Here is a 27843-nt window from a genome sequence, read left to right on the forward strand (position 1 = left end):
CCCTGGGAGATCACTATTAGGCCATAAAGGCCTGTTTTCAAGTGCCTCAAGCGGAAGAGATGGATGTCACCAATCAATCGCATTGTGTTATTAAAACTGACAATGAGGCTCGGTAATGTGCGTACGCACATAATGTTCCGAACCCGCTCATCCACATTCTTGATTCTTGACTTGATTGACTGACAAATGATGAACCGATAGAAAAGTTTCAAACAAATATATATCGCTCAAAAAACCATGATCGAATACAATAAGGCCGCGTTAGAGGGCCGATAAAACTCGTTGTTAATAGGACTACTGGAAAAAACTATAATAAAAATTAAATAACAAACATTAATTACGACCAAAACTTGATGTCTATATTTTAAAAAAATGTATAACAAAATCAACCTTCAATAAGATGAAACCTAAACAAAAAACCTTAACTGCAATAGAAAAGATATGGGACCTGTTCTCAATGCGACTGGGTAACAGGTCGACAAACAGAGCAAAAAAGTTCGAAGTTCAGAAATACGTTTCTATTTTCGAAAACAATTGATTTCAAAAAGGATTAATATCATTAGTGAAAAAGAGAAATCACTAAAAATTTTAATTATCCAGTGTACGTCGTTATCCAGTGTACGTCATACGACTTCAAAAAGAAGGACAAATACCGGCAAAACTAAGTTTTGCACGAAATAGCAGTGAAACCGCTAAAACGGTTGAAACCATAAAATTGTTGTTAAGAGCAATGAAAATGTTCAATTTCGCAATATTTCAAAGCCAATGGGACCTACCAATAGCGTAATAATTTTAATGAAAACAAAAGCCCTTTAAAAAAACAAATCTCTAAAAATCTCAATTATGTTATAAAATTTTGTAGTAACAGTAGTAACAAAACCGAGAAACACATGGTTGGCACTAAAACCATTAATATTTTAATTATAGCTCACTAGAAACGGGCTGTGACTCGTTTCTAGTGAGCTATAAAATTTCAAATATTTGGAAAACAATTTAGTTTCAAATTTCATAACAGACATAAGATTTCAACAAAAAGAGATCAATTAAGACGCAACACCTCAGAAAGCCAACTGGGCCTGTTATTAATGAAACTAAGTCACGATACGACAAAATAACAAAAACAGGCAGAGGCCAAAACTTCACAAACAAATTGAAACCACAGTGTTCAAGGTATTACATTTACAAGATTTTATCTTCAAGAGCTGTAAAACATTACTTGGTTTGCATCTGAAAATCAACGGGGTTTTCCCTTTAAGAGGACTACATAGAAATGACAACAGAAAGAACCCAAAAAGTGAACGGTAGAGAACTCTCAAAAACTTCTTATTAAACTATATGACCCAAGCAATCAATCAAAACATATAAACAACCGCGAAAACAATGTTTGAGTCAACAAAAGTATTTGAGACTTCTTATTAGTGAGATTGAGTTACTTTGTGTCAATAATCAAAACAGAGAGGAAACAGTTGAAAAAGTCTTTTTTTAAAAAAAATAGCTTAAAAGTTACTAAAAGAAATAGCTATATACTGAAAGGATAAAAAAAGTTGTTATATGTCCTGGGGAAGCAATTGAGGGCAAACATTATCAGGTATATGTCGTATAACAACCAAAAGAAAGACAAATTTACGCAAAAAATTCACTAAATTTTGCAAGAGAACAGTGTCTCAGCCCAAAAGCATCTATTCAATAAAAACAATTAACATATTCGGATACTTCTTTTCTGACCCCGTTCATTTTCCCAACTATACTTATCTTCAACTGGATCTGTCAATAAAGTAATAACTCGACAACGAAAGAAAATGAACTAAACAAATCTGCTCGTAGTGTCGAAACCAAGAACCCATGAGTTGATTATAAAACCGTTACAGACAATAATTTATTGACAAACAAGAAATGGGTTTTTGCTTGTTTCTACTGAGACTACGCCGAAGCTGAGAGAAATTCGTCTACATTTTCAAAAATTCCTCTACATTTTCTTAAAACAAATGAATTCAATGTTATAAGAGACATTAGTCAACAACTGAAATCATTGTCTGATTCAAATATACCTCCTAATCAGCAATTCGATCACTGATTGGGGTGACTTAGTCATTGGAGTACAAAAAGTATTAAAAAATGAATCCAAAACATAAGAAATCCACAAATATTTACGAAAGCAATTGGTCAGAGCCATAAAAAACACGAGCTTTACTCTGAGACCATAAAATATGGTCGTTGGTAATCATTTTTTGTAAATATTATCTGTCGATAAAAGAGCCCTCATTTGAAATTCTTGTTAGCATTATGCACAAGAAACCATTAGCGGAATTTTTTTTTTAAAAAAAGGCCGCACCCCATTAAAATCTAAAATTTTTTACCGTATGGATCCAAGGTAAGATCAATATCAGCCCTGATATTGCTGCCCGACTATGAAGACATTCAATTGTTCAAATGGTTACGAAATAGATAACTTTTTAAACAAAATTTTTAAGTATATCAAAAATAAATAATGCATTTCGTTTAATTATCGTGATTAAATTTGCAAAAATTTGGAAAAATTACGATTTCTGAAGACTATTAAAACCAGCGAGAGTGCAACTAGCTCTCTCTTCAAGCTTGCGATGAATATGACGGCAGTTTTAAGGTGTTTTCTTTCAGGAAATTCAGTGAAAGCCGGCCAAAAAAGGTCCCATTTTTGACGAAAAAAGCCTGATTTTTGAAAAATTTTGCATAAATTTCAGCCAAAAAGCTGAGATCGAATAATTTAGCAACCCCCTCTATCTTATAAGATAATATCAATCCCAATAAAGTTAACAATTTCAAGATTTTTTGGCAAAATTTACAAAAATTTGCTCGACAATTACGGAAAATATGAACAAAAACAACGGAATTCACTATTTTTTCTCAAAGTTTAAACTTCGATAACTCCCTGTAAAAAACGAAAGTCAAAAAATCCTTTTAATTCCATATTCTACGCTAGACGGGCTCTCTAATTTTTCCACTCACAACTCTCCACGATGAATAAATCGATCGGCAAAAATTGACTGAACAAAAAAAACCAGTTGAGTATATAGTTCCTCCCCCCACTAAAAGTGGGGTCGGAACAAAAAAAAAACCCTACAGTATTCGCAACAATTTGTTCATGCCACTCCAAATGAAAAGAACCAATCATCTTCTTCGTATCAGGTCACGTTTGCTTTCCGTGAACTTAAACATAACCTCGCCGTATTATACGAACTATACAATTCTCATCGAAAAAGCGGTTTTACATAGGTGCTTCGAGGAACTTGAATCCCATCTGCAATTATTCCCTATATTTACTCTTCTAGGTTGCAAACCAACGTCCTATACCCATATCAATCAAAGTGTTATGAAACGTATTCAAGCTGTGGCCACTGATTGAATGCACGGCAAACAAACATTCAATTTGTGGTACCGCGGGTGGAAATTAATATGCCACACCCATTCCGAAAAAAGCGATTTATAACAATCTCTTAGCAATAGCTCCTCACTGCAAGGATGAGTTCTATGCTAGAGCACTCGCAGATTGCTTTTCTCGAGAATCGGAGGTCTTAGAATAGTTTCATTTTTCAGGACTTGCTGCCTTAAAAATTTGTTTCAAGAACCGCCTCTAAGAGATACAATTCTCTTCAACACAAAACACACATCTTGAAAATCAAAACACGTGCTTCAAGGCTTTTCCACAAGACTCTAAAATGTCACAGTTCAAAGACATGTCTCTGTAGCCATTTTTTAAATTTTTTTTCTAAATTACTTTTTATTACCGAATCTTGTTAGGTTTTTTCCTCCTCGTTGGTTAATTTTAATGGCTGACAGTGAATTATAATAACTAGTTTAGCTGTTAAAAAGAGAGTTGCTCAGAATGAGTATCGTACCACCAGACCGATACATAAGCAACACAGTTCTCTCCGGTGGCGCTTAAACTCTCACAAACGCAGGACAGAGGGCGACAATTTGCACCGACAGAACATCACTGGCCAGAAAAACCGGTAACTGGTGATTGTATTGTCAATTTATTTACTGAGGACAACAGTAAATTGAATTACGAATCTTCAAAAAATTGAATTACGAACAAACTTTAGTTCAAAGATTTCTTAGGAATTTGAAAAAAAAATCTGGCTGCAAATTATTTCTATAGTAAAAACTTGCTCGAAAAAGTAAGACGTGAAAAGCAAACATTTTTTCTGTATATTACACCAGATCAAAAATGCCTATATAAAATCCTGACTCTGATCTTTGTTCTTCCTCATTATTTCTTTTGTTGCGCGGAATCATTTTTTTTACTAGTTAAATATTTAATCTTAATCAGATGGTTCTCATTTTACTGTCATTACTGCCAGCTGCTTCCGAGATTTTGGAAACCTTAATGTGGAACATGCACATAATTAAAAAACCTAACGTTTAAATCCAAAATTTGGCGTGGACTTCCAAGGATTTTCAAAAGAGAGCGAAAACTCTGAAATGCATAAAAGGACGCAAAGAACACTAAAAGAGGGACACAAAGGTGAAAATAAAGAAAAAATTTGAAAAATTTTTATTTGAAAGGTAGGTTTTTATTCGTGCAAGAGCTGTGAAAGTCATGGGATCTTTTCCGTTTGTGCTCCCCAGATTAGTGGGTGCATATTATTTGCACCCCCAGACGCACGTGCCATATTTTTACATAATAGTTTTTACGGATCTATTATGCCCCCCCAGCTTAGTGAGCTTATTTTTTACGCCCCTAGGTGCACGTGCACGTGCTATTTTTTTTAACATAGAAACGTGCTATATAACAATACATAATTTGTAACTGAGGGGGGGAGGGGGGGGGGGGTAAAAAACACTGGGGGCCGAAACAGAGTAGATCGTGATTTACTGTATAATGAAACGTGCTCGGTAAGTGGGGGGTGCATAACGGGATCTATTTTGTTTCGGCCCCCCAGCTTAGTGAGCAAAAATCTTTCATGACCCCCAGGCGCACGTGCTATTTTCCTACATAGTAACGTGCTATATAACAACATATAATTTGTAATTGGGGTCATAAAAAACATTGGGGGAGCTGAAACAGAATAGATCCGCATAAGGTACTGAGGTGGGGGGCACAAGCGGAAAAGATCCGAGTCATGAAATGCACTTGGTTGTCAAAAAATACTTCTAAAAGCAAGCTGACAAACAACTTTGCAATTGATTAGCTTGTTGATTTCGTACCACAGGTAAAATAATAGCACAGGAAAATAATTGGTACCGGGTCGTCTTCTCCCGAAATCTGACCAAATTTTTTTCTAATGTTGAAACATTTGGTTGCAAGAAATACAAAGAAGTTCAAAAACTAACTTCCAGTGAGCTTGCTGAGTTATTGAAAGTTATGTAAAAATGTAGAAATAATTTCAGAAACAGTATTCACCAGAAAGGGAACCAAGGCTGAGTGAAAGGACCCCCTCCAGCTCTGATCCAATCGCAACCCCCCCCCCCCACCCCTACCGTTCACTAACCAATCATAAAATGATTCAGTCACCTAAGTAATATGTCACAATAATTAGCCTAGCCTCTTCAAAAAGACTGTGCGTCAAAAAATATATTTACAATTAATCCGGTTTTTACAATACCATTTGTAATAATGCTCCCCGCACAATAAACAATTTCACTACTCATTTATTTAATTAAACTAAAAAATTCCGAACCGGCGTGAGCTAGTTTATCAAATAAAACTAGCAATCAAGTTAAGGTTGTTGCATCATTTTAAGAAAAACACAACAAGCATTTCGAAAAATTGCTGGAAATTCTCTAAAAATTAAAATTACTAAGGACAAGCTGAGAATTTAAGGACAAATTGACCAATTCACAGGAAAAAACTCTTTCTAACAATTTCATAAAAATATAGTTTAAATTTTAAGGCGGCAATTTAGAATTCGTGTCATGAAATAACTTTCGACTAATTTTCTGCAGAGAACTTAAAAGTATCACATTGGGTTTACAAATCAAGTCGTGGTAAATCAGTTATTGATACAAACTCAATTTATAACCCAAGAAGCTAATCAAAATAATTTATTTGACACCATAAGTGGGTTTGGCAATTTGGGGCGTGATCAACTTTTCAGTCGGCTTTCCGTTTGCACTGCCCGAGTTGCTACTAGGGTCACTTATTGTTTCGGAATCGAGGTTTGCGGGGAAATCGGCACCGTCGAGTTTGTCTCGGTTGACAAAGTCGACATTGTCACAAACTGAGTCTTCGTCTGTGGGCAGAAGGTACACGTGTATTCCCAGTTCGGGTATCTCGTACAGGGTTTCAAGAACCAACAAGGAAAACACGACGCCAATTACCAGGAATACTGAAATCAAAGAGGGCTGCTATATCACAAACCCAGGCTGAGGTCCCAGACCCAAAGTTGGCATGTCCATAATTTGTAACTGAGGGGGGGAGGGGGGGGTAAAAACACTGGGGGCCGAAACAGAGTAGATCGTGATTTACTGTGTAATGAAACGTGCTCGGTAAGTGGGGGGTGCATAACGGGATCTATTTTGTTTCGGCCCCCCAGCTTAGTGAGCATAAATCTTTTATGACCCCCAGGCGCACGTGCTATTTTCTTACATAGTAACGTGCTATATAACAACATATAATTTGTAATTGGGGTCATAAAAAACATTGGGGGAGCTGAAACAGAATAGATCCGCATAAGGTACTGAGGTGGGGGGCACAAGCGGAAAAGATCCGAGTCATGAAATGCACTTGGTTGTCAATAAATACTTCTAAAAGCAAGCTGACAAACAACTTTCCAATTGATTAGCTTGTTGATTTCGTACCACAGGTAAAATAATAGCACAGGAAAATAATTGGTACCGGGTCGTCTTCTCCCGAAATCTGACCAAATTTTTTTCTAATGTTGAAACATTTGGTTGCAAGAAATACAAAGAAGTTCAAAAACTAACTTCCAGTGAGCTTGCTGAGTTATTGAAAGTTATGTAAAAATGTAGAAATAATTTCAGAAACAGTATTCACCAGAAAGGGAACCAAGGCTGAGTGAAAGGACCCCCTCCAGCTCTGATCCAATTGCAATACACCCCCCCCCCCCAACACCCCTACCGTTCACGAACAAATCGTACAAATTGTTTCCTAATGCTTCATATGATTTGCCACCTAAGTAATATGTCACAGTAATTAGCCTAGCCTCTTCAAAAAGACCGTGCGTCAAAAAATATATTTACAATTAATCCGGTTTTTACAATACCATTTGTAATAATGCTCCCCGCACAATAAACAATTTCACTACTCATTTATTTAATTAAACTAAATAATTCCGAACCGGCGTGAGCTAGTTTATCAAATAAAACTAGCAATCAAGTTAACGTTGTTGCATCATTTTAAGAAACGAACAACAATTTCGCAAAATTGCTGGAAATTCTCTAAAATATATAATTACTAAGGATAAGCTGAGAATTTAAGGACAATTTGACCAATTCACAGGAAAAAACTCTTTCTAACAATTTCATAAAAATATAGTTTAAATTTAAGGCGGCAATTTAGAATTCGTGTCATGAAATAACTTTCGACTAATTTTCTGCAGAGAACTTAAAAGTATCACATTTGGGTTTAAAAATTAAGTTTTGGTAAATCAGTTATTGATATAAACTCAATTTATAACCCAAGAAGCTAATCAAAATAATTTATTTGACACCATAAGTGGGTTTGGCATTTTGGGGCGTGATCAACTTTTCAGTCGGCTTTCCATTTGCACTGCCCGAGTTGCTGCTAGGGTCACTTATTGTTTCGGAATCGAGGTTTGCGGGGAAATCGGCACCGTCGAGTTTGTCTCGGTTGACGAAGTCGACATTGTCACAAATTGAGTCTTCGTCTGTGGGCAAAAGGTACACGTGGATTCCGAGTTCTGGTATCTCGTACAGGGTTTCAAGAACCAACAAGGCAAACACGACACCAATCACCAGGAATACTGAAATCAAAGAGGACTGCTACCTCTCATACCCGACCAGTTGGCATGTCCAGACCCTCAAAGACAGAAAGTGCTTACCCTATTGATATGCAGATTCAAATCTTGCATGAATCTTGTAAGAAATGAATCTTGCCCAAAAAATTAAAAGGCTGTTCATAGCTCTGGGGAGAAATTTAAACTGCTTAGTAATTTAGACTTACTAATATAGACAGGTTTCATAACTCATAGATGTCCTAGTGGAATCCAAAATGTGCGAGAATTTTTATTTTTAAAACTCTTGAAAACAGTTTTGCTAGCATGAAAATTATATGCTCAGTATTAGAGGGTTCTAAGCAGGTATGGCTGCTGTGAAAATTGACCAGTACTGGATTCTAGCCAGCGTCTCTTACTTGCAAGCCTAGTGTGCTACCCAATTACACCAACTGGTCTTAAGCTCTTAAAATTGGGCATTTCTCATAACCCGGTCTCTTGTTCTTTCTTGCTCCTCAAGGCTTCTTCTCCCTAGCCAAGTATACGTTGAACAAGTAGAGCTTCTTATCAAGCGATGTCAAGCTTATCGTATGCAGAAACTGCGTACAACATTAGGTTGTTCTTTCTCAACTGTAACAATCAGACTTTCCTTTAAACCAACATACAAAGCGGTGGGGGGGGGGGGGGTTGAGGTTGGGTTCCCCTCTTCTGAATGTCGTTAGAATAACTTTTTAGAACGCGTTTTTGGAGTATAATGACATGAAATCAGTGTGAACAATGAATTGGGTTTAAGTTAAACTAGATAGAGTTCATTAAGTTAAAACTGCTTTTTTAATAGTCAGATAGCAACAATGAGGAGTGTGTTGAGATGGAGTTACCTGAACAGAATACGAAGTATACATCTCTCCATGCTCCATGAACATCAGCACCAGGAACATAGTCACCCAATCCCACTGTTGACACGCTCACAATACTACAACGCCCAACAATAACACCCCTTATTCATCATCACTTTCAATTTAAAAAACTCAATTATTTCTATTTGGGTTGGCCCATTGTTTTATTTCACACAAATGCAGCTTTAATTGATCATGGTCTTTTTCAACAATGAGGCCTAACTTAAAGAATCAAAGCTTCAATTTAAAATCAAAACAATCTATCGCATGCTCATAATCTTCTAATTATCTTCCTTAATTCCCTTCTATACGCCCTTCATCACTATTTCTCATTTTTCAACTTCTGAAATATTGCTGTTAGTTTTTTGGAGACGTAAATTTAGTTTTTTTTTTAAAAAACATCATAATTCCTTGAATTATAACCAGTGGGTCTAGAAAATGTACCCACACGGAAACCCCCCCCCCCCCCACCTATTTTTAGATAGGAACTAAGCCCTGAGGGAAAAAACAGGGAAATAAGCCGCCTTTTTTTGAAACTTAATTTCGGTTGTGATAATTTGTTTGGTTGTGATAGTTTCATATCAAGTCCCACGGGCCACCTACAAATACGCCAATCTTAATTACTTAAAAAAATCAATGGGTTTTTCATCAATTGCCATTTGCGACTGATTCAACAAATTTATATATTAATGACCATTTAACTGTTGGAATTATCCGTTGACTAAAAATCTTAGTTTTTAAGGTAGGCAGGTCAACAACACTGTCCCCAATTAATCTGAAGCAAATATGCGCAGCCCCTTTCTCTTTCCACCCCCAAAGAATTGATATTAATGTTTGTTCACTTCGGAACAGATCGCCTGAACAAACTAAAATACAGTCCGTGGCACTGATAATGGTTTTGTTAAGCTTATTTAGAGGTGGAACTATCAATAACTAGCAGTGTATAGGATTTAAAAACACAGCCAAGAATAATATAGAATGTTATTATACAGCTACTGGTGGGTGGGGGGACAAACGATTATAAATCCTTTTTTCATATTCTATTAGACAAAACAAAAAGGCTCATTTCACACAGCTTTCCCAAGCACACTCTTATTATTTGTGTTAACAGGACCTCAAAGCTCTACACAGGGGTTATAAGATTAGGCTCGTTAGAAAAACTACCTGTCAACATAACTTTGTTGCAATTTGTTTTCTTAAATGCAGTTAATTCCACAGTTCTGAGGCCGTAAAAATGGTTGGCACCGCTTATTACCTCAGTCGAAATCCGACGGCTATCTGCAAGATTCTTGCAAATAACGGTTCTTTGCTACAATTTTGTCTGAGTATTGCCAATAGCAGTTATTTGGTAAGAGTCTTGTAAGACCTCATAATATATTTACCAATCATACAAAAATTTTACAAGAACCTTAGCAGATAACCGTCACAGTTTGACTGCGGTAATAAAAATTAAGGTTTCAGGTTGAGATCAAATTGGAACTGGTGACGTTTATTATTTTATTGGCAAAATTCTTTGTTGCAATTTAGAACGCTACTATGTCTACCCGGGTTAAGATGGGATGGTTCTCTTATAATAATATTTTACAAGTTTCTAACAATAGATGATAAACTTTGTAAAAACTAACGAACCAGAGGTTAAGTACTTGCAAGTCAAATAGTTTTCTCTAGAGCACTGATCTATTTAATGGCATATACAGACAAAAAACGGTTGCGTGTCTGGACCATTCATTTCACCGAAATTTTTAAAGAGTAATTCGAAGTTCTGAATTACATTTCTCATTTCCTTCAGCTAAGTTAACTGTATTCTCTTCTTTTTTTATCAGCATAAGATCAATTACGTAAAAATTAAATAAAAATGCCTTTTCATTTTCTCCTTGATTTTATTTGTATTTCACTTTTTTTCAAACATTGCCCATTTTCAGATTTAATTGTCGATTTTTTAACCGCATTTAGCAGAGTTAGCCATCAAGTTTGCTTATTCACCGGTTGCATTTTAAAAAGAGTCCTAAATTGTGGAGTCCTGTTGCACTTTAAAATATAACAAGGAGGCTCGGTAATGTGCGTTCGCACATTAAGCTCCGACCCCGCTCATCTACATTATTCACTTAATTGTCTACCAAATGAGATGAAAAAATTAACATATCGACATATCGTTCAACAAACTACTAAAAGAAAAAAATAATCTACTCTAGAGGACCTATGAGACCTGTGGCTACCATAATATGACTACCAGAAAAAACGGCAATAAAAATCAATTAGTTACAAATATCAATTACGACCAAAACTCCTTGTCCATTTTTCGAAAACCACTTATAACCAAATCAAAATGGCATCAGAAAAACCTTATACTAAGAAGATTAATCGGTACTTTTTTGGAACAAAATACGGGATTTTTCCTCAATGCGTTTATTAAAACATTTCTTTTTTTTTAAAAAAGAATTAAATTCGAACTGATTAGAAACAATGGGCATCAAAAGAAATCATTGAGAGATTCTTTTATACCTCAATAGAGAGCAACTGAGGCCTTTCAATAACCAGGATATGTCATACGACTACAAAAAGAACGACAAATACAGGTAAAAACGAAAAATTTGCATGAAAAATTATTCACGAAAACGATGTCCCCCCAATCAATAAAAAATTAAGCTGATCACTAAAACAATGAAAATTTTCGTTTGCATTTTTAGCAGATGACAACAATTGTAAATCAAATGTTGAGCATTATTGTGATACTGTGAAAAGAAAACAAAAATCTACAAAAAAGTGCAAATATGCAAAAATCACGAAAATTGGTTTTATGAAAACTGGTTGTTCCAAGAAAAACGACCATTTGAAAAAAAACCGTTATGAAGAGCAAATTGTATTTCAATAGATGAATGATGTAAAATGTATATAGAGATGCTTAGCTACAAGTTAATTAAAAAAAATGACAGATCTCAAAAATCGATCTCTTTTTTTATTAAAACAAATATTTTCAAAACTCATAGCCAACAAAAGCTTTCGACTAAAGGAGTAGACAGTTTGTCTTGCAACTACTAGGAAAACTAATTGCGACTGTTATTAATGAGACTAAATCATAAGACTATAAAGTAACATTTAAAACAAGCCGAACTAATAAATTTCACAAACAAGTTAACGAAACCACAGTTTTGAAGCCATTAAATTTATGAAATATTAACCGAGAGAACGTAACATCTTCATTTGCGTCCCCTTTGATCATCATAACGTCTTTTCGTAAAACGACTACCACAAAATGACAACAAAAAGAATCACAAAAACTGAAAAATATCTAATCTTCACAAAATTCTTCTGAAACAAATTGTCTAAGCCATGAAGACATCCTTTAAAACGTTTAAACAACAGAAAAATTTTTGTTTGATCGAACAAAACATTAAGAAGAGCTCTAAATATTTAGGCTATATTACGAAAATGATACAACATTGTAAAACACAAAAAAAACGCAAGCCAGAACAAAAAGGGTTAAGTTCAAGAATACTATTACTCTTTTTTTTTTAGAAATTTAATTCGAAAGTCTACCATTAGCTACTTACCAATATCAGTTATACAGTTCCTTTGTTTATCTATAGTTGGCCAATGAGACCTTTAATTAGACAATATTTGGCATATGACAATAAAAATTAACAACAAACAAAGGGCAAAAATAAAAAAAACTCTACCAATTTCTGCAACAGAACGGTGTCGTAGCCCTTCAAACCAAATGTTATGAAAACAAAAAATATGTTCAATTTGAAATTTTGTAAACTTTTTTTCAGTTAGATTGTAAAATAATGTGACAATTTACAAAAGAAATAAAAACAACAGCAAATATGGGCAATTATGCACAAAAATCAGAAAATTTTGTATGAAAACTTGTAGTACTAAATGCAAGAAAATCTTCTGTTAAAACAAACGGCCAAACAATTAATTTGTATTCTACAAGGATGAAAGGTTGACCTGTAATTACTGAGAAAAAGCAAAAAGTTGACAAAAGTAAAATAAAAAATTGACAAGTTCAAAAAATCACAGAAATTTCCTCAATACAAATACATTCAACAACACAAGAGACATTAGGTAACAGCCGAATGAATGGAAAAGGTTCACTTGCACCTTTGAGGAACAAATTTAGATCTTTGAGTGGTTAAACTTAAAAATCAGATTGCCAAAAGAAAAACAATTGAAGGCAAAAGACAAGATTTCAGTTAAAATTTATTAAACTCTTCCTCAAAGCCATGAAAACCCTTTGTTTCTCTGAAAACAAACTGTAACTAAATTTGGCCTCAAATTTACGTAAATTGAAGCTGTCATTAACGGAGCCTTGAATAAAAATTATTGTCAGTAATTAACATTAAAAAAAGCAATAGCAAAACATTTTGAAAAAAGGCAGCATCAAAATAAAAACCAAAAAGTCTCTGATTCTAAGAATCCATGATATTATCGAACCTCTCCCTGATTTTGTCGCGCGCCCAGCAAACCAAGCGACCAAGTGTTTCAAGTGTTTGCGAATTGTGAGATCAATTGTTGAGTGGAATTCTTCAAATATTAAAAAAAAACAACGATGCATTGTGTATAATTATCGAGTTAAATCTGCAAAAAACGGCAAAATTTTAATTCCAGAAGACTTCCATACGGCGCCTAATTGCAACTAGTGCGCTTTTTGAGGTTAGGGAGTCTGTGTTAAGGTTTTTAGGTCAATAAGTCTGGCAAACTTTAACAAAGCGGACCAAAAAAACAAGTTTTGTGCCATTTTTGGTGAAAGTTTGAATTTTAAAGATTTTATCAAAAATTTTAGCCGACGGCCTTTTTAATGATACCACACAATTCTATACGATGAATATATAGATCGGTCAAAATTGACTGAACAAAGAAAAACTCAGTTGGGTATATAGTTCCTCCCTCCCCACTAAAGTGGGGGTCGGATCAAATAATACTTACCTAATTATACTCAGAGTTTCTACCCAGAACCATTTCGGCGCAAGCTAAGAGTTCCAAAACTTTTGCCCAAACCATACATCTCATCAACTTGCGACAACAATTAGATCTGCTCAACTTCCCGTAGTTAGCTAACATTGAGCTTCAGCACTGAATCAATCAACACTAACTTAAAGTTAAAAACGTAAGTTTAATTTCACCGTTTCCGAGATAAAAAAGAACACATCAGAGCCGGCTATTTTTATACTTTTGTCAAAAAAAAACTTTTTTGAGCCTAGGGAAAAATTGTCCGTTACTTTCAAAGAATATCCGACGAGCTTATAGTGTGACAATTATCAAAACCTAATTTCTACCTCATCGCTTGATCCATCCTTATATGTTTAAGACGTCTTTAAATATTACGAATCAACCACTTTTAGTTGTTTTGTTGACGCAAAACTACCAGGTCTCTGTTTTAAAAAAATAACAACTTCAATCGAATAAACTTGATCAGTTTTTCACTTCATCACTTTTGTTATGTAAAAAAAACATACGCTTTCATGTTTACTGTACCGTGACTGAAGAACTCAAAAGGATTTTGAACCATTCCATGGCGCCCATATTACCATGAAAGCCTTTTTGTTGTTATTGTTTGTTCTAAGTGAGTGAGTTACGACAACGCCTGTGTTCCCAAGTGTCCTTCAACGCGATTGCAGAATTGGCCGACAAGGAGCTTAGCCGATAATCCTAAATGGGAACTTAAGCCGACAACCCGACCCGGCACCAGCTATAACTCTCGGACAAATTAGTTATTTTTCGACCAATCAAATTTTTTGACCGATCAGAATTAAGTTGTCGGCTAATATTTTATTTTCGGCTAAAGAACCTGTCGGCTAATATTCCTGGGATATTCCTAGTCTTTTATCTATCAGGCCTTCATCGCATCATTCCATTACCAATTTCGGTCATTTTTACCGCATGGTAGATTTTTGTTCAGTTTTTATTTTTACTTTCACAGAGACAAAAGAGTGGCAAAGCTGTGGCCACACTTTTTCAAGGGTGCTTAGAGTATTAGTCAACAAAGCGCATAAATTGATTTCAAAAAACAAGATTAATAAAGACCAAATACAACTTAATGACCTTTTCATTTGAAGAAGCTGAAACAATAACAGTTTGTCAACAAATTATTTTTTCTGCTTGGCCTGCTTTCTTTGAAGTCGGTTAATTGAGCCTCCAATATTTAAAAAAAAACTCGTTCCTGCTACAGTTTAATTCATGACCATATTAAAGTGAACTAGCCCAAAAGGAAGCAAAATTATTCGACTGGTTTGAATTTATTAACCTCAATATAAACATCAATCTTAGAGGCTCTTTAATTTTACTAAAATTTAAACTTCAGTCAGAACATTTTAAGAAAGTTTTACTTTTTCGTTCTTGTCCTTTAGTTTCACTTAAGTTTTCACTTAATCTTGCTTAAAGGTGATTTATAAATTTTACAACTTAGTATGTTCAGCCAAGTCATGGTTCATCGTTCTAGGTTATCTTCCCAAGATCTTGTTCTTGACGCCCGTATGCATAGGTCTTACAAGTTCAAACAAATCTTGATAATTTGATATTAAGTGCCATGTCATGAAAATGGCAAGATTTGCCAAGTTTGGGTGTATTTCTCATCAAGTTGTATCAAGTTTTGGTTCACTGAGTCCGCAGTTCGAATCCAAAGCGACTAATCTGCGAAATCCTTGCTTTATTGTTGAACAAAAAAGTGTAAGAAGACGTCTTTCCAACGGTGGTCGTAGGCTCAGGGAGCAAAAATTTAACAGTTCTACACTTTGATTCATAAAAAAAAGACCCATTACTCCTGGATCTTCCCCCTATCGCCATGAAAACCATGGTTTTTCGTTAGCAACAAGTGGCCGCCGTTTTGGCCGACAATGTGATTAGACGACAACAAAAAATGAGATATTTAGTCGACAATTAACATAAAATGAGCTAGCAGATTTATTCTGAAGCTCTGATCGACCAGTTTATTATTTGTTAAGCGGGCAAATATACGGCACAGTTTTTATCAAATAGCGCACCGAAGGTTTATCTGTGGCTGAATCTACCCCCTCCCCGCCAGTGGGGTGCGGTCATGAAGAGGCCGAGTGGAGCGCCACCCGACTCCACTCCAAAGACAACGGTCCACGGAACTACTGATTTATCGCCCACACATTTTTTTTATATCAAAATCATTAAACTGTCGGCTAAATTTCTCATTTTTTCCTTGTCGGCTAAACGCTCTGTCGGCCAATTTTTCTGACACACTTGAAGCTATTCCTTTGCGAAGAATAGCCGATGCCAGTCTCTCTTTTTAAAACTTTTGTACTGTGTGCATATTTTAATCAATATTAGTACTTTGAAATAAGTTTTTTGAATATCGACGAATTTAGTAACAATTCAAGGTCGAAAAACTCAACCGAAAAGGCAACTAATTCAAGTAAAAAATAGTTTCAGAAAAGACACATACGACTTCAATACTTACTTCAAACTTCGACAGTGATGAATGAATAATGACTTATAAAATCAGGTCTCGTATAAGATAGTAGTCTAAGAGTGATGGGAGTACCTGAAGTAGAGAGCTTCCCACATATTCCAAGATGGCTCTGCTCCTCTGAACACGATGGCAGAGATCAACACGAAGAAGGACAGCACACACGTGAACATACCACACAAGTGCAGGAACCGAGTGGCGAACAGACCCAGGCAGGAACCTACACAAATTCAAGCCCCAAATTTCTCACGTTTTCAATCTAGGGTTCTTATATCATATTACTGAACCGTTGACTTTAAATGTTATTGCCAAACACAAGAGTCTACGATTCAGTTCAAGCTTTTTTTTGGAAATCCCTTTTACAAAAATCTTGTAATCTTGGTCTTGGTCTCGACGGGCGCATAAGAAAATAATACCCAGTGAAATGAAACTTGATAGCCTTGATAAGAAACATACTTAATCTTGGAAAATCTTACCAAGATCTTGCCATGTTACATAGATCTTGCCATGTTTTTCCGCCACCTCATTCCGGGTTGCTTAGAAACAACGTTTTCTATATGTTAAGAATTATCAAGATCTTATCAAGTTTTGCCAAGAAAAGTTCTTGACATGTCTTGATAAGATCTTGTCAAGATCTTATCAAGGTGTTCCAAGAAATGTTTGTCTATCAAGATCTTGGCAAGATGTTTCAAGTTTTGCACGAGTTAACAAGATCTTGCATGTCATGGCAAGGTGTATCAAGTTTCGTTTCACTGGGTAGCTACCTAAAGCCCCCCCCCCCCCCACGAAATTATAATAGAGCCCCCTCACCCATTATGGCCCCCTAATGGTAAGTATAAAACGAGGACTATACACTATATGAACATTGGGGGGGGGGGGGGGGGGAGAGGGAGGGGGGGGGGGGGTAAAGCCAAAACATTTTATCCATACGTCAAAGTCATTGAAAAAATTTTTACCAATCAATCAATTTGGCTATGATACTAGGATACAACATATTACTATTTACAATTATTAACTAAATGGAACCAAGAAAACGTATACTGTAATATAACTTAATACTTCTTGGTCTTTTAACATTATAAAAAAGATCTATGAGAAACCGAATCTAATCTCACTTTCAGGTCAAAATCCTTCAAACGTAATTAAAATTTTAAATTGAGTCAACTTTTCAACGCCAGAAGTGGAGAGTATTAATTGACAATATTTGATTACGTCAAGAATTGACAAGCTAAAAATTAATCTGCTTGATACTATGAAAGCAAAAACAGAATGCAAAAAAAAGTCTTCTAGCATCATGTCACTCAAGGAAGAAATCAAATCGCAACAATTTGAGAATTGCAAAAATGATATTTTTTGACATCAGTTTAGTCAGTAAAATCTGATATTTTAAACTATTTGGTTGACAAAAAGTGTGCACAATGACGTCCTCAGCTTTTTCAGCGAATTGTTCAAGTGTGCCTGAGCTTTTTGATTTTCAAAAAAAACAGCAGACACAAAACCAGAGCATGGCTAATTTTGACAATGAAATGAGCACCAACACAAAATTCAATGAGCAAAAATGCCAAAGACGAGAATCGGTAATAAGCATTTGCCCAAACCAAGCAAGCCAATCAAATAAAAAACTAAAATATCATAAGAAAAGATTGCGTCTAAGCAAGATATCCTGATTTAATCATCAAAAATAGATCTTTTCCGTTTGCCCCCCCCCCCAGCTTAGTGGGTGCATATTATTTGCACCCCACAGACGCACGTGCCATATTTTTTTACATAAGGTTTTTCTATGTAATGGCACGTGCTCTGTAACTGGGGGCACATAACGTACTGGGGGGGGGGCACAAACGGAAAAGATAAGAAAATAGCTATAAAAAAGCTGGCCATACGCCATAACATGAGCTGTACAGCATCATGAATTGAAAACTCAGTTTTCTGAATAATTTTTTTTAATTGATCGCTTTCTGGCCTCTAAGTTTGTTCGTGGTACATATTCGTACGACCTGGAGAGAACTTTTTTGTTAGTTAAAGTTTACTTTATTCCAATTATTTGCGGCTGCTGAGAGTTGCCCAAAACTTTTTCCCCACTAGACAGAATGGGAAAAATAAAACGCTATATAATTTTAATATAGCGTTATATTCCTTATGAGTGAATTCATGCTCAATTCAAAGAAATCGGAAAGAGTTGACAAAGCAAATTTTAAACACGAAAATTGGCAAAACTGAAAAACTAAAGAAAGATTTGGCAAAAAGTTTTCAAAATACCAGCCAAAGAACAATTTTTTACCTTCAATCAACAAATAGAGGTATAGTTGAATATGGAACGGACTGCTATTTTTCTATTTTCATATCAGAGTAGAAGACAAAAAATTTGCAAAAATACAGTATAAGTGTAAGTTGTCAACAGCGCTAAAAGGTCTTTTGGCTACATGAAAAAAAAACTTTCGGAGCTAGTGACTAATTTCACTGACAGCAATTTTCATTCTAGAAATTTTTCTCGAAGAACAAAAGAAATTATTTATATTGTCAATATGTTGTTATAAATTTCCAGTCAAACAAAACTTATCAGGTCAGATAGTTAATCAAAAAATTATTCTGGATGAATTCAACAAATTGATGCACTTCCCAGGTAATTTTTTTGCAATTTTGAAGCTCAATTGCTGTAAAAAAAAACAAAATAAGAAACAAATGAAAACATTTCCAGAGATCGCTGAATATCAGAAATTTTTTAGCCATAAATTCAGCAATAAGTACAAATTAAAAAGCTGAAAGGAAGAATTCAATTTGTCAAGAGTTTTCAATGATACCATTGTTTTGTTCTCTTCAAAAAAATGGGTCCGCCAAAATTGACATTAAAAACGCCAGACTCTTAATATAACACAACCATTTCCTGAAATTTTATTGTGAGAAATTTATTTGCCTACGCCCCAATTATTACAAAGTAATATCATTGACTTTTTCACAGGATAGCTAATAATTACAAAATCTGTTCTATTGCCGTTCATTACAAAGTCTCAGCCGTTCATTATATATAACTTATACTTACTAAATTTTTTGATGATAAAATTTTTTTTAGCTTTTAGATGCATTTAATTTTTTCCAAATACTCCTCTCTATATAAAACGCGAAAAGGTGGAACAGTTTTCGCGATACAAAAAATTGATGTCTCCTCTGCAAAAAGTGTTCAACAGTCTAATTAATTTTCAAGGGCTTTCCAATGATATCCCTTCTGTATCTGTTCGCAGAAGATATCGATCGGCCAAAATTGGCTTGACAGGAAACAGTAGGTCTGATATCAAGCTCTTAATCCCCAAATTAAATATAAGGATTGGAAAAATGTTGAGAGTTAAGTCATGCATTATTCACGCTTTTTCATGTTTTCTTCCTTACATAATCAGAGCCGTAATAGCTGTGATCCAATACTTTGTTGTAGCTTTACTGCCTCAACGGAGATGAAAAATTGATTTGCAGACCGGATAAAAATTATCCATTAGCATGACCGGGGCTAGGGGTACTAGCCGACACACAAATTAGAAGACACGCCAATTGGCCGACAGATTTCATCAAGGCGACGTGAAAAGACCGAAATCAAAGCTGTGATTTAAATAGTGTTATTAGAAGCGTCGACTTAATTATGATTGGCTGTAATAATTTGTTTGGTTGTGATAGATTCATATCAAGTCCCACGGGCCGCTGAGGCATGGGTCAATTAGCTAGCAGTAATAGCCAAATATTGTTTGCGTGTCCGGACAAAACAGTCCCAGAGAAAACAGTCCCAGACATAACAGTCCCAGACAAAACAGTCCCAAATTGCAAAATAGTCCGAGACAAAACAGTGCCAGACAAAATAGTCCAGACAAAACAGACAATACAGTCCCAGACAAAATAGTCCTAAAAATATTGAAGCAATTATTAATATAACCTACAAACAATTAAAAAAAACTAATCTATGAGTTAAGCTTCTGAATGCATTGTTTTTAATTGATATGAATTAGGACTAAACCAAAAACTTGTTTCAGAGTACATTATTTGGCAAAAACTATGTTGTAATTAGCTTAAAATTTGTACAAAGAAATAAAAACATACCCGGCAGATTGCCGGAAAATGGCCGTCAATGATTCCAATCAGCATGATTGGGATTGAAATAGATATTGAAAAAAAAAGATTTCTGTACAAAAACATTTTTTAACTCCGATTTATTTTGATGGCATTTCGTACCTGAACATACTTCTGTTTCTTAGAGAGAGGCTACAGGGACTACTATCAATACCAATAAGCTTTAGAGAGAGGTAACTAATAATTAGAGGAACGACGTTCAAAAAGCGGGCATCTAAAATTGGGCTTTATGGGTTTATCCCGTTTCTATTTCTGACTTCAATTTTAATACTGACTCCGTTCATTTTGAATTGCTTTGCTGAGCAACTGATGTTCAAAATTACTTTTAGCAGAATGAGAGAAGAGAGAAAATAGCCTAGAGAAGTCAAAAAGATTTCACGCAAAATGTTGAAAAAGCGGCAAAATGAGTTAAAGCGAAACAGTTCTTTGTTCGAAGAAGTAAAAAAAAGCAGGAAAAATCCTGAAATACAATCTAAGGAATTGAATGAAAAACAGGCCTAATTTACCTGACCAGCAGATCAATTGAACAATCCCAGCCAAAAAGACGAAATCTCGAAAGTTGAGAAACTAAAAGAATCACACTAAACAAAAAAAACAATTAATCCTAAAACTCTTGAAGCTTTTAACCTGAAGGCCATTTAAGACACAATGCAATATAGTCATTAGCTCACGCAAAAGACTTGAAAGAGATTAATTTGATAATAAAGGTAGATAATTTCGAAAAAAATGACAAATGCTTCAAAACGAAATGTGAAAAATGCTTCAAATGAAAAGGAAAAATTTAAAGATATTTTTCAAAAATGAGTCAGGAAAAAACGTTCAAATTCATTTTTCCACTCTGTAGAGTTCTGTCTTTTAACTCATCTGCAACATTTAAAAAGTTTCGTTTGCCAATAAAGATAGTTAAGCTCAGAAAATGACAAAAAAAATTCAAAAAATTTGAAAACCATCAAAAAAAATAAAATTGCAAGCTTTATTTAAAAAATTACTTATTTTTGCAATCTAAAGAACAAGAAAACTATTTTGTTGCCACTAGAAACTCTGCTATAACATACTAGCAAACTGAATAGCAGCAAACCCCTGGCCACTGAGGAAAAAGACTGAATTTTCAGGATGTCAAAGAAAAAATTCAAATTTGAAAATCGCGAATTTTTGTAATATTATAATCTTGAAACACATTCCCCATTACCACCAGAAACTATGCAGTAGCCTATTATCAAATCCTAAGGGAAATGTTTTGGCTGTTCAGGCTAGAGAAACCTAAAAAATGAAAACAATTTTCAAAAATTTGAAAAAATTGTCTTATGCCATGGCCAATAAAAATTTTGAATTAAACTATTACCAAATCGCAGACGAGATGTCTTGCTCCCTGTAGTTGGAAAACTTGAATAATGACAATTAATGCTGGAAAAATTGGAAAAATTTGCAAGTTTTATCAAAAAATTTGGTACAATTCGTGAAGTTGAAAACCATTCCATTACCATTAGAAACTATAAAATAACCTATTAATGTGACACCAAGAGCTGAAACAACAAAAATATTCAAAAAACTTGAAAACATTTGAAAAATTAAAACAAATTACCGTGTTTATGTTTGGTGTAGCAATACATATAGCTCTTCGCAAAAGAGCTTTACCAACTTTTACAAACCTCTATTTCAGACTGGTCCGACAAAAAATCCGAGAAAAAGACGAAACAATTGCCACATTTTGGGCTCAAAAACTTCTGAAAATGACCTGCTAACCTTGAATTACGGCCTTCCCAGTAGCTTCACCACTCTAGGTACTTGAAGAACTACTAAACGCGGCTAAGGGCCTCTAATGAAACTTGATGCCAGCTGAGCTTTACCTGTTTATCCCATTTTGAAAGCTCAGTCATGAAAAAAGGTGTGAAAACATCTTACAAAAATAAAAAAAGACAGAGCACCAATACAATCCAATTCTTGGATTGTAAAAAATAGGAGCGCTATAATAGCCGGCTGAGAAGATGAGGGCGGCTACTAATAATATGAAAATTTTATGGGTTTCTTTGTTAATTGATGTGCATATGTTTGACTACATATTTAGTTCGGACTATTTTGTCTGGGACTGCTTTGTCTGGGAATATTTTCCTATTTGAGACTGTTTTGTCCGGGATTGTTTTGTCTGGGACTGTTTTGTTTGTTCACCATTGTTTGTTTTAAAACTAAGGGACGCTGCTTTACCCAATAAGCGCGCGGGTTATTATCATGAACTGTAGTTTTCGAGTAGCCATATTTGCTTAAGTGTCGACTAAAAGGTGTGTCGGCTAATTCGTATGTCGGCCAATTAACCGGCCAAGAGCATGACCACTACAGTTAATAATCGCATATTCAATTGAAAGTGTGAAAGATGGTGTTATTTTCGCTACAAATAATTTTATACATGCGCTGACTGGTACACATGTTCTCAAAAGTGGACCATTGAAAATATTGCTGTCTAGTATTCCGTTTCAGAATTTTTTGGAATAGAACTAGTGGGATTGGCCTCATTTCAAGTCAGAAATTTAAATGCCAACCAAATATAAATTGTGTGTTTGATATATATTATATAAAATTGAATAGAAATGACCTTAGAATAAGTAAATATATGGGTACCAAATTTCAAGTGATTATGGCCATTTGTGCTTAGAGGCCATTTTCTTAAGGATTCTCAGTGTTGCACATAAGGATTTCTAGTTAAAAGATATTGATATGAGACCATTATTTTCCATCATTAAAATACCTGTGCCCGATTAGATTTCCTTACCGTTCTTTTGTTTTTAAAAGTTTTTCGCTCAATCAAAGTACTTTCAATACCCTTAAACATTAAAAATGCGTTATATGAAGTTTAAAACTGCGAAGTCCAACAAATTCAAATTTAATTTTAAAGTGTTTGATCACTGCAAATGTATGAGAAGAAAATGAATCCATGTTAAATGACGTCATTTTCATCTACAAAAATGACAGAATAAAAATAGCCGAATGACGTCATTTTCACGTCAGAAAGTAACCGAAAGTGTGTGTTTGTGTAGTTACCGTATCTGTTTTCGAGGTAGTACTTCACTTTGCGGGTGAACTTGAGCAGTCTGATGACCATGACAGTTGTGAGTAAAAGAGTCAAAGGTACAGAGACAGCGGTCAAAAGGGCAGTCAGGAATTTGCCCTTATTCGTACCAGGCGCTAAGTGACCGTACCCTGAAACAGTAAGGGTCAAAATATAGTTGCAACTATTTTCACGAAAGAAGAAAAGTGACCAAATTGCTCATAAAATTAGACCTATTTTTTGGAAAATTAATAGCTCTGCAGATTTGAATCTATAAATACCTTTAATCCCAGTAAAACGAAAATTGATTTATTGATACAATCAGATTTTTGGCAAAAAAAAACGTCAAGATATGTACAAACTTGCAAGAGCTACGCGTGGGTTTCAAGACATCAGGTATCATGCTAAGCTCTATCAACAAATTTTATTTTAACATCTTACCTTAACTAAATCTTGCCAGGATATCACAAGTTTTGCAAAAAAGAAAAACTGAAGATCTTCAGGTGTAGATGCATCAAGTTTCGGATCATTGGGGCAGCTTTATTTTGTTGACATGAAAAATTTTGTCTTTGTCAGCTAAATTTTTCAAAACAAACAAACCTAAAAAATGTGAGCCGACAATCAAATTTTGATAAAGAATTTTTTGCTTTTTGAAAAATCTTGTTCATGTCAAAAAAAAGAAGGAGAGACAGTTTCATAAATTTTGGCACTCGCCTCCAAAAACCGAAGAATAGGATTCAGAAAAGGAACTGACCAACAGTGGTTCCGATGCTAGTTGTGAACAGAAGAGAGGACCCGAATGACCATCCGTTGTCTTTCTTCATGTCTTGCTGGGCTGAGAAGCCATGCAGCTGTCCAAACTCCACTTCGAAAATAAACTCTAAAACGTTACATCAGCATTTATTTAATGAGTACAATAAATTTATTTGCGTTGTTATCAAAAATGAGTTTTCAGTTTTTTGTTGCAGAATCTCAGATAAAAATCTTTGTCAAATCAAAATTCGAATCTTGTCCCGGGGATATTAGCATTAGACTGAAAACAACATCGCAAGCTTCCTTAAAAAAAGAACTGAAAAAATATTTTTGGAAAGTATTTTTGAAGGAACCAAAAGTAACTGATATGAAAGATGACATTAAGAGCATTAGATTTTAATTTTTATTTTTAATCTTCATGATGTACATATTAAATTGTGAGAACATTTTATGCTAGCATTTTAGGCCATTTTTTACTAATGTAATGTCAAATTTTTAATTAAGTAAATTAATGATTTTATAATTTTACATAATGTTATATTCTTAACTTTACATTGCCTCTTTTACCATTTGCATTTTATTCTTATGTGTATCAGAGGAAATTAACAATGTTCTTTTTTTATGAGTACAATAAATTCATTTGCGGTGTTATCAAAAATGGGTCTTCAGTTTTTTGTTGCAGATTTTCAGATAAAAATCTTTGTCAAATTAAAAGTTTGATTCTTTTCCCGAGGATATTAGCGTTACATTATAGCGTCCTAAATAACGTTTAATCAACCTGGACGAATTTCAATCAAGACTTTAGAATCAGTACTCGTCTGGAAAAGAAGATATGTCTATTGGAACAAAATTGGATCTGACCAACCCGCCTTGAGAAATTTCTGATCCGGATGACAATTTTTTGATGCCTCCAAGCTTGGTGACATGTTTTGATTTGAGACGTCCATTAGATAAAAAAAAGTTTTCCTCCCTTTGTAACACCAGAACCCCCAAGTGAGACTAGATTAGATTTATAGATCACCCCCCCCCCCCCCCATTTTCATATAAAACTCAATGAAACTCTTCGTAACGGTAAGAATGAAAATTGATTTGATTAAGGGTATTGATATTGGTTTGTAATATACCTTAGTCCGGCTATATTATTGTGTTAAATTTGTTGAAGTAATGTTTCCCGCTAATTTAATTAACTACTTAGTAGCATGGCTTTTATTACTTAAATTATTCTTTTCGCATGATTAATTGTTCAGGGCCTGAGCAGTTTCAATATTGCTTCGGAGCAGGGCCGACAGCTATAAGTTTTGTCACTAGAGAAAGAGATTCCAATCTAAGACTGAATTAATTGTCTACTGATTTTCAACTTGACAATCTTGGTTGTGTTGCTTAGTTTATTACTTTTTAAGACCTGAGGGCCGTATTTACATTTGAGTAATCACTTACACAAATACATCAAGATTAAATCAAGATAAATAGAAGTTCTGGCGCGTGCTGGCACGTGCCGGGCGAATAAGATGAACATAGTAAAGTTTACATTGTAAATATAAATACAGGCTAGCATTGTCACAAATTCCTCTATTATGGGTAAATCAAATAACAAAAGATAGTTAAATGGTTTTTAAGACAAATATACTTGAGAAAGTTTACAGGATGTTAATAAAATAAATATACATTTTCTCATCTTAATAAGGCAGAAAAATGAAGTCTATATATGGCCTTGAGATTATAGCAAGTATAGCACTAAATAAGGCGATCAGTAAAATTGGGGAAAAGATATATCGATTACTATATAAAACGTACTTTAGGACGTTACACTACCCACGTTTAATGAAAAATTTAGATATAAATTTTTTTGATAGAATACACAGATAAAATGTTAATAAGGAGCCACCCTTAAGTTTCTGTCGCGTTTTCGTCAGTTTCCATACAGTCGTTATTAAGTTGTTGAAGAAATTCGGGATTCAGTCGATTAGAGCGCATAGAAATTGTCGATTTTGATCGTCTAATCGGCAAATTGGGCTTTTGTGTAGTTGCAGAGATATCAACTTTGTGATCGGTCATTGTTTTAAGAACGCATATTTCATTGTCAAGGTATTGAATTTCTTCCTCGATTTTCAGTAGACGTGCATCTATATTGTTATCTATGTTTGTTTCTCCAACAATAGTCATCAAATTTTTCATTTTATGGTCAAGGGACTGTATCTTTGTCAACTCACTGTTTGCAACCGAAACTACTGGTTTAAGAGGGATTTTTCCATCGGAGAAATTCATAAAATTGGGGGTTATTCGTTGGAAAAATTTGATCTTATGATACAGATACATTACTAGAATGTGAAGGAGAAGATTTCGAATGAAGACTGTAATAGTCAGAGTAAGGGAAAGCTTTATTGAAACATAAGATTCCAACTTGTCGACCAGGGACGGCTTCAGAAGTTGCATTTTGTGGACCAAAGGGGCTGCTATTTTGTTTAAATCGGCTTGTTTAAGAGAGTCAGTTGTTCTGATCATTTCTACTCTCAATTGTTGAAACAATTCAATGTTAGCATCTGTTTTCGACGTAAAGTAAGGGAGTTTCTCAAATTCCGGTAACGATGAAATGAGGTGTTGAAGAGGGTCAGCAAGTTTAACATCGATTCGAGTTGCTGGAATTGTTTGGCAACTCGAGAGGTCCGGTCGGATTTTGATGTGTTTGCTGATCAATTGGATTCCGCATTGGAGAGTTATTATGCAGAGTTGACATCCCTCCTCCTCTTCACTAGTTGGCAACGAGGCATCGTTCAAATTGTATTCTCTCCATTTTAATGGTTTTGCGCTCATGATTAGCCAAATCCCGTAACCGAGATTTCTGGCGGTTTCAGGCGTTGGGAGCATTACTTTTTCTGTTTGGCATACAGAAAGTGCAACAACTGTCGCGTGAAAATAGAGTGTTGCTAAGCAAGACGATTGTGCTAGATGGGTCTCCATAGTATCGTGGCATATACGATAAGTTGAGGATCCTAGACAGTTATCGAGCTGTTGTTGGGTTAATGTAGTCGTCTCCATGGAATCCTGCGAAATTGCCAAGTATGGACCTTCGATGATCCATTGAAGGACTTCTTTAGGATCCTGTTGGGGCATTGGGATGACGTGTGCACTGTAGACGTGAAATGAAGTTTGACGGGATGCTAGAGGAATTGCTAGAGTCAAAAGTAATCCTTGTTCAACGGTGGCAATTTCGTAAACAAGTTTGGCATCATAATATGACATGAGATCCTTCATGGGTATTGCCAGTGACAAACGATCTGTTGAATGTTTCTGGCTATCATGAACTGAATCTAAGACAGCTAATAATGATTCGCGGGGAACTAAAGACATTGGTAAACGTTTATCTAACAGAATGGGTATGGAGTTTAGCAAGTTTATACTATAGGCATATAAAGCTGAACGATAGCTTTTGATGTCGGCGTATAAAATTGATAACAGTGAAGCTACAGTATCGAAATTGAAATTTAATTGCTGATTTGAGAAGAGCATTTGTGTACAATCTCGTAATAAATGGAAATTTTTCTCGAAGATGTTGGATTGATCTTGTACTACTTTCCAATTTTTATTTTGATTATCTTGCATTTCCTGGTGGATTTCCGAAACTTTAGCAATTTTTTTATTAGAGATAAGAAAGAATTTTTCGTTGCTCGCTGACTCAACTTCGAGTACATAATCAGTAAGAACTGATGCGTAATC

The 27843-nt window shown here is 34.9% G+C and overlaps 2 protein-coding genes across 3 annotated transcripts in view; one reads left to right on the top strand and one right to left on the bottom strand.

Annotated features, from left to right (window-relative positions):
• Positions 1-27843, top strand: part of LOC142337902 (uncharacterized) — a 519657-nt gene that overhangs the window by 281467 nt on the left and 210347 nt on the right. The window lies entirely within an intron of this gene.
• The window catches only part of LOC142337901 (potassium channel subfamily K member 1-like), a 38877-nt gene continuing 18195 nt past the window's right edge, over positions 7162-27843 (bottom strand). For both annotated transcript variants that reach the window (XM_075387533.1, XM_075387532.1), the window contains exons 3-7: positions 24131-24256; positions 23370-23528; positions 16305-16449; positions 8774-8868; positions 7162-7925 (exon numbers count right to left, since the gene is read on the bottom strand). In XM_075387533.1, the coding sequence (XP_075243648.1) occupies positions 7642-7925; positions 8774-8868; positions 16305-16449; positions 23370-23528; positions 24131-24256 (809 nt within the window). In that variant the 3' untranslated portion in view covers positions 7162-7641. The remainder of the gene's footprint in view (positions 7926-8773; positions 8869-16304; positions 16450-23369; positions 23529-24130; positions 24257-27843) is intronic.

Source organism: Convolutriloba macropyga, chromosome 4 (assembly GCF_964194025.1).
Source record: "Convolutriloba macropyga chromosome 4, txConMacr16.3, whole genome shotgun sequence".
Taxonomy (NCBI): domain Eukaryota; kingdom Metazoa; phylum Xenacoelomorpha; order Acoela; family Convolutidae; genus Convolutriloba; species Convolutriloba macropyga.